The sequence below is a fragment of the Antechinus flavipes genome, chromosome 2 (assembly GCF_016432865.1).
Source record: "Antechinus flavipes isolate AdamAnt ecotype Samford, QLD, Australia chromosome 2, AdamAnt_v2, whole genome shotgun sequence".
In the NCBI taxonomy this organism is placed as follows: domain Eukaryota; kingdom Metazoa; phylum Chordata; class Mammalia; order Dasyuromorphia; family Dasyuridae; genus Antechinus; species Antechinus flavipes.
In genome coordinates this window covers 299963987-299978495 of record NC_067399.1, presented here as the reverse complement: position 1 = coordinate 299978495, position 14509 = coordinate 299963987, and the positions used below count along the sequence as shown (strand labels likewise).

Below are 14509 nucleotides of genomic sequence, written 5' to 3'. Positions count from 1 at the left end.
TTCCCACCCTAATCCATTCTCCAGCCACTAAGGAAAATTTCCCTAAAATTGAGGTCTGATCATGTCACCCACACCTCTATCCCCACTCAATAAACTCCAATGATTTCCAATGACTTCCAGAAGTAAATGCAAAATGATGTTTAGCATTTATGGCCCTTTATAACCTTTCCAGTTCCCTAATACCTTACATTTCTTTATACATGCTCTTTCATACAGTGACACTAGCATCCTGATAGTCCCAAGAACAAGCTCCTAGTAGTCCTAGGAACAAGATACTCCATCTATCAGCTCTGGGCATTTTCTCTGATGTTCCCTATACCTGGAACATTCTCCCTTCTTTGCTCCAACTACTGACCTCCCTGGCTTCTTTTAAATCCCAACTAAAATTTCACCCTCCACAGAATATCTTCCCTAATACCTCTCAATTCTATTGCTTTTTTGTCTTTTAATTACTTCCTAGTTATCATATACATAACTTGATTGTATATATTTTTGTATGTTGTCTCCTTTGTTAAATCATAAGGTTTTTCATGGTAGAAATTATCTTTTGCCTTTTATTTCCAGTGTTTAGCACAGTTCTCATTGTAACTTCTCTGCCCAATATGTCTTCCTTGAAAGTCACTTTCCTATATATGTAATCTTCCCCTATTTGAATGTACGTTCTTTGAGGACAGGGACTTTCCTTGCTTTTTATTTCTATCTCCCTAGTGCTTAGTATGATAACTGGACTATAAACAAATAACCACAAGGCAATCCAAAACAGAAATTCTAAAACTTTCTATAGGAAATTAGAAATCATCTCTGACAGAAAATTCTAAAATACTAGTTTAATTCTTTTTTTTTCTTTAATCACTGGTTCAGCAAGGGAAAGACAAAGTCATTCAGAAAAAAAAACAATGAATTTGAGAAGTACCAGTAAAAGCATACAATATTTTAATTTATATAGAGAGAGTGTTCAAATCAGTCACTGAACTTGGCTTTTGTTTTTATTATCTATTACCTGGGTGACAGTAAGTCAATTACTTCTTCTCAAATCTTTAAAATGAATGATCTTGTCTTGGTAATCTGGAATGTTTCCTTTCTGATCTAAATCTATGATCCAATAATGATGCAATCTTACAATTTTATAAGACAGTTCCATTTTTCATTTTTTATATTTACCTGGTTGATTAGGAAAAACTGCCTAATCTGATGAGTTTCCAAATCAGTATTTGAGAACCTGCATCTTTGGTAGAAGGGGGTTCTTTACACAGAATAAAACTTACACCTTAATTCTGCTGGTAGAAACATGCCAATTTTTTTTAATGCTTCAAGACCAAAATCATGGCTATTCATAATATGGTTTCCAAAAGCATCTCATTTTGGATTAACTTCTATGAGATGCACTTTAGTTTGCCATTATGCCTCTTAAACTAAGGCACCCAAATCTACTGAAATATATCAAATGCTTTGACAGACACAGAATATAAGACTAAATTTTTCTACTGAGAAAACTTATATATATTACATTATCTACACTAACAACACTCAAGCTTAGTCCATTCTAAATGAACTACTCTCCAAGCACGTTTCAATCATTTATATTTGAGCAACTGAATCTAAATCCAGAAACTTTCATTATTGCTAATGCATTCTATCTTTTTTTTTTTTTTTTTTTGCATAGCATTTCAACCTATAGTTGTTTGTCTAGTATTCTGGTCTACCTGTTCCAAGAGGAATCACTTCTCCATCATTTGCCACAGCTAAGGATTTCTAGAGATTCAGTTTAAAGAATATGGAAGATGGGGGAGAGAGGAGAAGAGTAAGGCAGGAGAGATGAATAAGAAGCAAGAAGAAAGAGTACCAAGAATGATGGAATGCTAACTTGATCCTAAAGTCTCCCCCCAACCCTGCAAAGAAAAAATAGTTTCTCTTTCACTTTTTCTTTTCTTGTTTTCATTGAGTTTACTATATTTTGAGGTTATTATATTTGGGTGGTACAAAGGAGAAGGGGGGGAGCAAGCAGTCTTCCAGGGTTGCTTATCTAACTTCTCAGGATTCTACTCCCTCTAGAAATCTCCTGTCAATGAACAGAAATCAATGGAGTGTGGCTTGTCCATTGATTATCCCTCTCTCTTGATGTGATTAGCCCACTTTTTCTTGGTCCACACATTTCTGTGATGACATTCTTTTTTATCAGTATAGCTGAACAATTCTTCTTCATAATATGTTCGGCTATTCATACCCAGCATGTTTCTCTCTCCTGTTGTTTGGGTGATCCCCAACTTCAGTTCTTTGGAAACTAAAAGATGTGACTTTATTTCAGAAAGAACCCACAATTTTCTAAAAGCAATATAACCCAATTTAACCCAGTTTCTTTCTCTTGAAGAAAGATGTACTAATAGACATATTCAATTGTAATATTCAATATTGTAACAATTACCTGTTTTTGTATTGTATTGTGTTGTATAAGATAGACAATTTTATCTTTTGCATTAATATTATTACAAAAAAGCATTCATTCTCTCATTGCTGCAACCGAAAAATCAGCCCAATTTGGCCTCCACCCAAGACTACCTTCGGCCATAGAAGGTCCTACCCCTGTCTCAGCAGTACTCCACTTTAGCACCATAGTTGTTGCCAAAGGAGGATACCTCTCTTTCCAATATGGGTGCTATAAGATCATTTCTAGTTTTCATCTTTTTTTTTCCTTCTATTTTCATCCTTAAATGCTATTGGAAAAATTTTCCTTAGTTGGACCTTTCACTAAGTTTCTTCTTGGAATGATTTTGATAATAATAATCTTCCTCTATAACAGTTTGCATACAGGCTCATATTTCAGACCATTACTATTTTGGACTGCTATATGCCTTGTGAACTAAAAACAGGACTGGAAACTTGATAGGGGAAGTGCTGCCACTTCCAGGGCTTTTGATCTTGCCTGTGCAACAAAGAGTGGTATCTGGTTAGTGGTTATAGAGAAAAAGATAAAATGATAACTGCAGCCTCCAGGGTTGAACCATAACTTGTGGTTTGGTGGACACTACTATTTCTAAGGCCCTTCAGAGCCTTGGGCTCTCTCCATGATCTGAGGGGTGGTGATGATAGTACTTTGACCAGCCTGGCACACACTACCTTTTGTCCCTCTTTCCCAGTGTTATCTTGCTGATTTTTTTTATCCAAGAAACTAAAGTTAATGAACTTCTACCACTTAAGGTCATTGGGATTACTGCTCCATAATTCCTATGAGGTTGAGAAATTATGCTGATTGTTTTTCAATGTGTGTGTGCGTGTGTGTATGTGTGTGCGTGCATGTGTGTATGTGTATATGCATCTAAGTGTACACAGTTGATATAGATATATGAAGCTTATGCTAAAAGGCTACCATGAGTGGATTCAATGGAATTGTGGTTCTTTTAATGACTCTAAAGATGGGAATAGAACTAAGATTCATTTATCTGCTCTAAGGTTTGCTATATGCTCAGAATTTCATATAGAAGATTAAATAAGCATAAAAATCTCACACTGCAAATGGTGCAGGGCTGCACCACTAAACAATTTGTTCCCATCAATTCACACACATTACACCAAGGTGTTGACACTCACAAGAAAATATAATCTCAACCCCAAAGATTTCTCTCTCTGTAGTTAATTGAAGTGATCAAGAAACTTCCCTTAATGAGGCATCAATTGCCACATTCATATTATTAAGAAGAATGACAATGCTCTCAAAGTCTTATGCCCTTCCCTAGCTAGCAAGTAGCCTAACATGTCAGTTTTTTATGACTGTTAAAACTCTCATATATTTTTTTTAATTATCAAAATCATTTTAGCAGGTCCTAACAGACTGCCTACTCTGCTTACTGGGTAATAATCTAGTAGGAGATAAGAAATGAATAAAAATGACTGACTACAACTTAAATTAGAATATGAGAAATGCCTATCAATCAAAAAGAGAAATAAAAAAATTAGGAAAGGGAAAGATCAATCCAATGTAGATAAATGAAGGGAGAATTTGTAAATCAAGATCTGAACTGACTATTGAAAGAAGAGAAGAATTTTAACAGAGGGAGATGTAATGGGAAACTTTTGGATAATAATAAAGAATGAGGTGAGGCTAAAGTACGTGTATTTATGTAAGCCATAAAGAGGCAAAAGAAGCACAACAAAATCAAGAAATACCTAACAATGTAATTTGACCAGAACAGAACTTGTAAAGAAAAACAGCATGAAATAAATTTAGAAAGATAGACTGGAGTCAGATTTTTGGAAGGTTTTGAACATTCTAGATAGTGTGCTGAACTAAGAATCAAGAAAACTTTAGTTTAAATCTAAGACAAGTCTTGGGGGGGGGGGGAAGGGCAAGTTATTTGATCTTCCTCAGCCTTATTTTTTGCTTAAGTTAAATGGGAATAATAATAAGATTTTCTCACAGTATTGTGAGGATCAAAAGTTAACTTATATATGTTATTTATAAACATTAAAGTGCCATATAAATGCTACTTATTGTTATTATTCGTGATGGTAATAGCAGGAATAAGGAGAGTACGAGTAGTATGGTGGCATCCCATTGCATTGTTGGACATCTTTGTTAAAATGTCCTTGCTTAGAGTAAAGTAAAATCTTTCCCATATAACTCAAACTCTATTACCTTCTTCTGGAGTAAACTGAAATGAAGTCCAAAATGAATCTCTGCTGTATTGACTAGGAATTAAATAAAGCTAACTGGAATGAGAAGAATAATTTTACTAAAATGAATAGTCCTTCACTGACAAATGATTTTGGTTGATAAAAGCTTAATATTTGAGATTCTCTAAAACATGAAAATTAAGCATTTTGTTAAATAAGTTTAACAAACATTTTTGTGAAAAAAGCTCTTCACAAAACAAATCACTCTAATTATCACAACCACTTTTCTATATATAACCCTAATCATTTTTTCTTACTCAAGTCTATCAATTTTTTTCCCTAACTAGTTATGTAAAATTACACCCATTTAATTGAACATTCTTTTACATCAGATCAGAATCTGTTTTGAGTCAAAGGAAATTACAAATAGAAAACAAAGGGCAGACATATTCAAAATATACCACACATTTTTATAGAAGAAAAATAAAGAGAATTTATGAGTAATATTTCCTATTGACACTTACTTGACTACGCCTTGCCTTTAGGAAGCACAAAGAGAAAAAAAAGAAAAGAAAAAAAAGAAAATTGAGTCACTATGAAAACCATATGAATTAAGGAAACAAAGGCAAAATTTCAGCAGAAATCTAAGAATAACAATGTGTTAAAGGACAGGTCAATTCCCTGAGAGCCTCCACAGCTGTGGATCATAACATCTGAAGGAGTTGCAAGGCAGCCTTTCCTGACACAGGTGTTACAAACTGGGAATGAGATAAATTGGAGGCAGAGGGAAGAGGAGAGAGGTCAGACAACACAACAGCCTCTCAGTCAGAGAGGTTAAAGAACAGCAACTGTCTCTCAGTCTCCTTGTATCATCTTCTCACAAGAGGAGATCCATTCTGAGTTGGATCTCCAGCAGCCACTGTCAGGTGGCTTCCATGTATTCCAACAACAAAGAGAGATAAGTTTATATTAATGCTTTTGGCTCCTTATCATCAGAAAAAAAACAATATTCCCAAAACCTGAATTTAATTTCTTCAAATTGTTACAAATGATAAGATACTGATACATATAAAAAATTAAACTTTAGTACAAACAAAAACTATGAAAAGCATAACAGATAAATACAAATAAGTTACATACACAAATAATAATGACAATTAACATTTATATAATATATTATACTCGGGCATTTTACTGAGCATTCCACAAATATATATCTTATTTGGTACTCACAACACCCTTAGGTAATAGATACTATTATTATCTCTATTTTATAGCTGAGAAAACAGAGGCAAACAGAAGTTAAGTGACTTGCCTAGGGTTACATAGTGACCAAGGACATATCTAAATTCAGGCTTTCCTGACTTGAAGACCACAACTCAATCCACTGGGAGTCAATTCCCCCTGACTTCTATATCTACTGTGTAAGAGCCATACTACTTAACTTTTGGAAGATTCATCACCTGATTGTCTTCTGTGTAATGATTTTTTCTTTTTTTTGGCAGAGGTTGGGGGTAGACAGAGGGGTTGGAATGGGAACTGGTGGGAGAAGGTTCTTCTCCCATTCATTCAAGTGAATTCAAATCCATTCTTGATTGGACTCAATATTCTAGCTGACCAAAAAATTGAAGGATCCTTTAAGTAATTATATGTAACTCAATATTAGCTAATGAAAAAAAAATTCAGTTCACTGAGTTTCTTACTTACCTAGAGTTTAGATTTAATTTTTTTCTCTTTTGTTAAATTCAATAAGGGCAAATTCAATCATATGTCTAATAATGTATTAGGAGCAATAACTCTTTACTGTGTATTTTTCTAAAATGAAGAGAATAAACTTGTTTCATCCTTAGGTTTGTTCAATCAATTCAAATCCAGACCAATAATAGTTCAGAGTATTGGACAATACTTCAATATACTTCTTACATAAATTAGTATTATTCTTCCTAAAGAATATATACTGTTTTTGACAATACATGTAAAGAATTGACATTTTTATTTCATTAAATATTTCCAAGTTATAGTTTAAAATGTTAACATTCATTTTAGAAAAAACACTTTAGAGTTTCAAATTATCTCTCTCCTTCATTCTTTCCTCTTTGAAAAAGCAAACAATTTGATATAAATTGTACATGTGAAATCATATAAAACATAATTCCACATTAGTCATGTTACAAAATAAAACACACAAAAAACTCAAGAAAAATAGTCAAAAATACTTTGACATACATTGTCTCCATTAAATTAAAAATAAATTCAAATTTTGACATTTTTTGGTATTCAACTCTAAATTTAACAGTTACCTTTCATCCACTGTAGGTTCTTTTTGCTGTAAATGAGGCTTGATTCCAAACATTGGCCGGATATTTGTTGATAAGGCTCTGATGGTGTAAGTAATCTCATTCTCTCTCATAACATCACTATCATATCCTATCACAAAATTGTAAGAATTACTAATCTCTTAGAAATAAAAGACTGGAGTGACTGCTATGGTAATTTCATAAACTTGTTAAAAATACAAAGACTAATCTTTCTTCCCTTCTTCCCCCCAAAAACAAACAAACAAACAAAAAAACAAACAAACAAACAAAAAAAAACCCAACCACCTTATTAAGTAGATTTCCCTACTGGGAGAGAGAAGGTCTTTGAGAGTCGTTTTTGGATAAGTTAGAAGCACTTTCTTGAATTCTACACAAAAAAAGGAATTAAAGCAACATCTCCATAATTATGCCCAGAAGGTTGTGTGGCTTAATGTCTTTTACTACAAAGTCAAAAAGACTGCCTTCAAATGTACTAGATGTGGGACCAGGAGCTTCTTGTGCATCAGGCAACTAAGTCATAGAAAATTTGCTAGTCATATTAGTGGAGAGGATTTCCATCCTTGGTTTTACAGATCCAGGACATGAAAAATACATTCTGAATTTGTGTTATTAATAATTTAAATTCTTTCAAAAGCTTGATAAAAAGTGTCAAAGGGCTTGAGACCCAAGAATTTGATTTAACACATAGTATACATGCCACAATGGTGGAAAAATATGATAACTACATCCATATATTAACATAAATTAACTTATTACTCTAGGTGAAAGTGATTTATTAAAATCTCAAAATACATTTATAAACAACATATTTATCAAACTATTATTAGGCAGAATAACAAATAACTTTGTCTTAATTTAAAATGTAATAGCTCTAAAATTTTAGATGAGATGAATTTTAGTAAAATTCATCAATACTTGTTAAGCTACTTATTTACTTTTTTTACTTCAGATTATATAAAACTCAATTTCAACATTTTCAAAAGGATAAATAATGCTAAAAATGAAATCCCCTACCTTATTAATTTTTATTGATATTTTATTAGGTATTAAAATTTTATTTCATAAGTTATTGTAAAATTGCCTTTAGAAGTAAACTCATAATTTCTAATCTAGCTATAACATTTTAACATAATTTATACATTGCTAAATTTCTGACACTTTTTTTGAAATTAGTTTTATTTAAAAATTACATACCTCCATCTTCCTCAGATTCTATATCAGATTCCTCACTATCACATGGTCTTTTTTCTCGATAACCTTCCATTTCATAAGTCCAAACCATAAGAGATGTGTCTGGACCTCCTACTGTGACCAATAAACTGTCATCATAAGTCCAGCGAACATTTGTGACATGTGTACTATGGGCTACATATTTCTTAAACTTTCCAAATTTCCCCTAAAAACATGAAAAAAAAGAAAGTTTAATTTGAAAAGTACATTTATTACTTTATAGAACCAGAGTAAAAATCTAATCATGAATATTCAGTAGTTAAGCAATTCTTATGTTTTAAAATAAATGATCAAGATCACCTAAGGGAATTTTAATTTACAAAGTAAAAAGCTAACTACAATCCCTTTGAAAGTATTTTATGAATACTTCATGTGTTATGTTTTCTTATTAAATATTATGAGAAAACACAAGTTTGTAAATTAGTAAAAAAGGCAATTATATAATCTTCCTCCATTTAGTACAAATAACACTAGGAAAAGATCTGCAAAACTTAAAAACTATTAAATGGTTCCATTGTTACAAAGAATAAATGATGTAATAAAATAGAATATAGTGATGATTTAAATTAACAAATTCTCTCAGAATGACCTTACTTTAAAAAAAAAAACAAACGAAAAACAAAAAAAAACTTGGCAAATAAAAGATTAGAATAGAAGTAATAATCCCTTGAGCAGTGAGGTGGAGGAGGAAACAATACTTAGTTATAGATTCCTATGCCAATCATATTATTTCAACCTCTGATAATTATGTTTCTGATAAAATCTGATTTTTGTAATTTGTATTTTCTTTGATAACATTGCAATATATGTTATAAGACATACATGTCACTTCTAGATGGAACCAAGACCAGAAAATTATTCTATGCATTTCATATTATTGATAAACTTCACATAAAATTAATATAAGCAACTTTATTTTAAACTTATCTCATTAAAAATAAAATTGTTTTACTATTGTTTGACTATTCAACCCATTTATTATATAATTCAATGGAACTGTCATTTTGACACTACTGTATCTTATAATGCAATTTTGTATAACTGATGATAATAGATAAAATATGTTTATGTTTTTCTCTAAAATTCTAAGTTAGTTCTCTATTATCAATGAAAAAATTACATACTTTGGCAGGATATCTAAATAACTTCACAAATCCAAAATCATCGCCAGTAGCTAAAACGACATTGTCACTTGTGAGACAAGAGGCAGTTACATCTGTGACTTCTCCAATTATTGGCCAAATTCCCTCGCAACAAGAACCAAGAACACTTGTCCATGATGCCCAACTAATTTTTTCTACCTACAAAAATAAATTTGTTTAGGTTTTACATTAGTTTTTAACAACTCATAGAAAAACTTTCAAATATTTCTTGTTATCATAAATTATGAATTGAATTAATTATATCATCACAAAGATAATTTATTATCATAAAATACAGAATCTATGGTAGGGGAGATGTTGAGAAGTTTAAGTATATAATTTCTTCCTTTACTTATAATCTCACCTTTTTTGGGGGTGGTGGCAGTCAGAGTTAAGTGACTTGCCTACCCAGTGTCACATAGCTATTAAGTGTCAAGTATCTAAGACCATATTTAAACTCAGATCCTTATGACCTCAATGCTAGTGTTCTCTCCACTGCATCACCTAGCTGTAACAATTTTATTCTTAACTGAGAAGGATTCAATAATCTCTCAATTAATTATTACTAATTAGGCTATTAATGAGGTTCTAAGGAAATAACTATTTTGGAGGGTTGCATATATGATGGAAAGAGAACAAGATATAGAAACAGAGGAGTACTGGGTTCTGATCTGGTTCTTTCATATCTATAGTCACAGATAAGATTAACTAAACACTGATTTGCAAAATGTAAGTAATACTACTTGTGGTACTTTCTTGAGAAGGGTGTTGAATATCAAAGGAGATAATATATGTAAAGCACTTAGCAATCATAGTTATGTTTTATTATTGTAATACTAATGAAATACCTACATTTTTAGTATTTCTCTAACCACAAAGTTGATCCTTATAGATGACCTAATTTCTTCTATTCACTATGCAATAAGCACAGTGAAAACAGAATTCAAATTGAAGCCAAAGCTCTGAGTTCAAGTTTTGTCTGTAACAAGTGGCTTCCTGGCTTCCTAAGCAAGTCATTTAATTCTAAAACATATAGGCAGCTCTTTAAAGCTGTAAAGTTCATTATAGAAGGAATTTCTTTACCTATCAAACTAGTGAAATTCCTACTTATATGTTAAGCAAATTTTCATGACTGGAAATATGGATAGCTGCTTATAGTTGCCTATAAAATATTTCTTCATAAACTTGGAAAGATATTAAGCTGATTTTTAATCTTCTTTTCTTGATGCTTAATTTGTTTTAATTTTTCCCCACAGGCCTTATGTTCTACTATAACTCACAATTTGAATTAAACTGGGAAAGGAAGAAGGAAGCTAAATATGTTTTCTGTTTTGGAAAATAACAAGATCATTTTTTCAAACATTTGTCCATTCTATTTCATTACTCAACTACCTAGATTCCTCTTCATAATAATTCAAATAATATCTTACAACTACTATGAATGGAATACATATTTCATATGTACTTAAAGGAAAGATAGAAAATATGCTTAAGACTTTTAAATAACATTCATATAGAAAGATTCTAATCAATAATGTATTTTCCTACCTCTAGACTAGGAATAATCTGTTTTTTTCCCCGGGGAGCTTCAAAGAATAATTGTTCTTTAGCACCAGTATTGATCTGTAAAAGTTTTCCTTTAAAAAACATAAACACAAATAGAATGCTTAAGATTACATTATTTTTGTGTTTTAGACATGGAAAAACATTAAGTTCAAAGGTCTATAAAAATGTAGATAACTTTAAAGTCAATTCAATTTAACAAAAATTTCTTAAACACTTATAAATGAAAGCAATTTCTACCCTAAATCTGCTTAAAGAAAAAAACATAAATAGCTATGGGCTGATTAGTGTGAATGAAGCAGCCCCCAAAGCAGTCAGATATACTGAAATTCACATATATTTAAATTTACATTTTTTGATATTGCAATTATTTATAATATGGTCACTGATACTAACCCAATGGAAATATACAAGTGTAGATTCAAATAATACAATCATTTCAGGAGATTCATAAATCACAATAATTAAGAACTAGCTGAATACAGATAAATATGAAATATTTACAAATTAATTTTGAAGGAGAAAAAACTTACCCCTGGGGAGGTATTGGGGAAAGACCTTAAGATGAGGATAAAGGGAGTTGAAGATACCAAGATTTGAAAATGAAGCAGAATATTCTGTGCATGACAATGAGTAAAGGTATGTTAGTGGGAAATGATAGATGAAGAAGAGTTAAGTAGGCCAGTTGGACTATAATGTAGGATGTGAAAAAAAGGTGAAGTAAAAAAAAATAAAATAAAATAATATATATATATATATGTATGTATGTATGTATGTATGTATGTATGTATGTCAAACAGAGGAGTTTGCATTTTAACCTAGAGGTAATAGGGAGCTATTCAAACTTCTTGAGTGGGAGAACAATACGGACAAGTCTAAAAAAATAACCAATTTCTCCGAAAAAATTTCAAAATACAACCCAAAAACATATTTAGAAAAAGAATGAAACAAGAAAACTTCAAACCCTTCAAAAAATAGTTAGAATAATTATAATTATTAATCTAGAGAACTGCCACTTAGTACTGGATTGCACAACTAGAAAAAATAAAACTAAAGGCAAAAACCCTCATACACTCTTAAAAATCTCTATTTTACTGTATCATGCCAATTTCAAAAGTTAAGGGACTGTGTTTCTAAAGAGGAAAAAACTAGATAATGGTTCTGTCTCATAGATTATCTACTTAGCAAGGTTGAAATTATGCTAAATTCAGTATTGTAACAAAAAGTCTCCATCACTTGTAAAAAAATTTTATTATCATTGTAAAATAAAATGTACATTGTAAATTGTACTATAATTGTAAAAAGTGAAAAGTACTTTAGCACAATATTTAAATAGCTTCTTAAATAAAAACAAAATATCTCCAGAGATCATTGTTAATTGAATAATATTAGAATTAATTTCATAAAATTGTGTACAGTGCTATAGCACAAATATATATGCAAAATAACATACAGATATTTAAAATAATAATAATAATACATATAATGTCTTTGAGTTGAGAAATGTAATTTGTGTTTTTATTTTCCTAAGGTAATGCACTGAATACAATTTTTTGGGTGAAATTATTACTCAAGTTCTTACCTCTTAAATCCCAGTCAATATGTGTTATGTAACTGGTAGCACCTTTGCAGATTCCTACTCGCTTACTACTCATGACATTATAGATATCTACAAAGCTGTCATAGGATGCCACGGCTAGATATTTTCCAGAACCTATTAATACGTGAATAGGAGAGTTTTCTTAGCATAAAGTATAGTTTATTTTCTGCTATTACAGATAATTAGGTTATTTAAACTTAAAAAAAATCTAAGGAATTTACAAATAGCATTTTAATCATTTCAATGTAGTAATTTCAAAAACATTTGCAAGAAAACTCACTGAAGAAAAGTTATACTTCTATAATTTTGTGCAAGAAAAGTTGTGCATACTTTATCCACAGTAAAATAGAAACAAAAACAAAAACAATAAATTTCTAATTTTTTTTTTTTTACTTTGGCAAAATCAGAGTAAATTGTCATAGCAAAGTTCTTTCTTAGTTACTTTTTGTATTTATTCCTTTATAGTGTGCTCAATTACAATCATATACTCCCTTACAATAATGTACTCTAATAATATATAAGTATATTAAATATACATATAATATATAAATATATATAAATACATATGTACATATGACAGTAATTCACAAGAATTTATAAAATAAAATGTATCTATAGAAGCAATAAATAAATTGCCTATTGAGAAATTTTAGTAAAATATATTTATATTATTATATATGACATAATATATTATTTTAATAAATTTAGCTACCAAATTCAAGTATCTGTCAAATTAAATTATGTATTTCCTGAATCCTACCAGGTGAAAAACGAATATCTGAAATAACATCCTTTCTGTGATGAAAGGAGACAAGATCTTCTAAGGTATCTGCATTCACTATTAAAAAACTTCCATCGTTGAGACCTACAGCTAAAGCTTTACCATCAGGAGAAAAACAACAGCATCTTCCTCCTAAAAAAAAAAGAGAATCAGTTATTTCAAGAAATTTCCTTCTAATCTAATTTTTAAATTTTTCAAAACATAGGTCTTTACAAAATTTTTTAATTTCAAAGAGAATGCAAAAATTACTTTTTTAAAAAATTGGTGCTTAAACAACAAATCTCATTCAACATTTATTGAATGTTTATAATATAACTACTGAACCTAAGGGAATGCAAAGATGAATTAAAATAGAGGAGAATAAAATATTCTAAGACATATTCACAAGTAAATACATACAAAGTAGAATGTGAAAGTATAAATGATAGGCAGAAACAAAGTGTTATGAAAAGTTGAAGGAATGCAGAATCCCTTTTGGTGGGGAGAATTAAAGACAAAACATTATGGAAGGGGAATTCAATTTAGGCTTTGAAGGATAAGCAGGATTTCCAATGGTAGAAATGCAAGGGAAAAGAATCCTTGGTATAGGGGTAAACAGGAACAGACCTTTAAATATATGGACAAACCTTTCTTTTCCCATTGTCAAACCTTTTCTACCAATTCCTCATTCCTTCAACAAATACTCGTAAGGTGTGGTTTCTAGTTCTTAATTGCTTTGCCTCTGTGCATACTCCAGATTATCAATGCCCTCAATGTGGAGCCCAGAATGTGAGAGATATACTGGAAGAATTAGGAAAAGTTCATTTTAGCTGTTCTAATAGAAACTTGAAAGGGAATAATGTGAGATAAGACTAGAAAACTAGATTGGAGCTTGCCGTTATAGATTTTCAAATGACAACTCAGGTATTTGGCAAAATTTCTCATGATATTCCTCTGAACAATATAGAAAAAAGTAAAGAAAATACACATTCAGATTACTTTTAAAGATATTTGACAGAATCTTCGATAAAATTATTGGACCCAAAGTGTAGATTAGTGTGTCCATGTGAAACTAGAGATTATTATAGTGGGATACTGTAGGGCCCTTTTCTTATTCAATATTTTTAACAGGAATTTAGATGAAGTCATAGATATTGGGTTCATCAAATTCAACTAATGGACATTTTATAAGATCAGGCCCTGTATTAGTTGTTTAGGCTGAGAAGGATGGTTAATATATTAGGTGACTGAAATGGGGTAAAAAGGATCTCATGTGACTGAACCAAAT

General features: G+C 30.8%; 1 protein-coding gene across 1 annotated transcript in view; it reads right to left on the bottom strand.

Annotated features, from left to right (window-relative positions):
* Positions 1–14509, bottom strand: part of EML5 (EMAP like 5) — a 206645-nt gene that overhangs the window by 58577 nt on the left and 133559 nt on the right. The window contains 7 exon segments of the mRNA XM_051977455.1: positions 5133–5147; positions 6909–7035; positions 8121–8322; positions 9281–9457; positions 10847–10935; positions 12444–12575; positions 13222–13374. Of these exon segments, the coding sequence (XP_051833415.1) occupies positions 5133–5147; positions 6909–7035; positions 8121–8322; positions 9281–9457; positions 10847–10935; positions 12444–12575; positions 13222–13374 (895 nt within the window).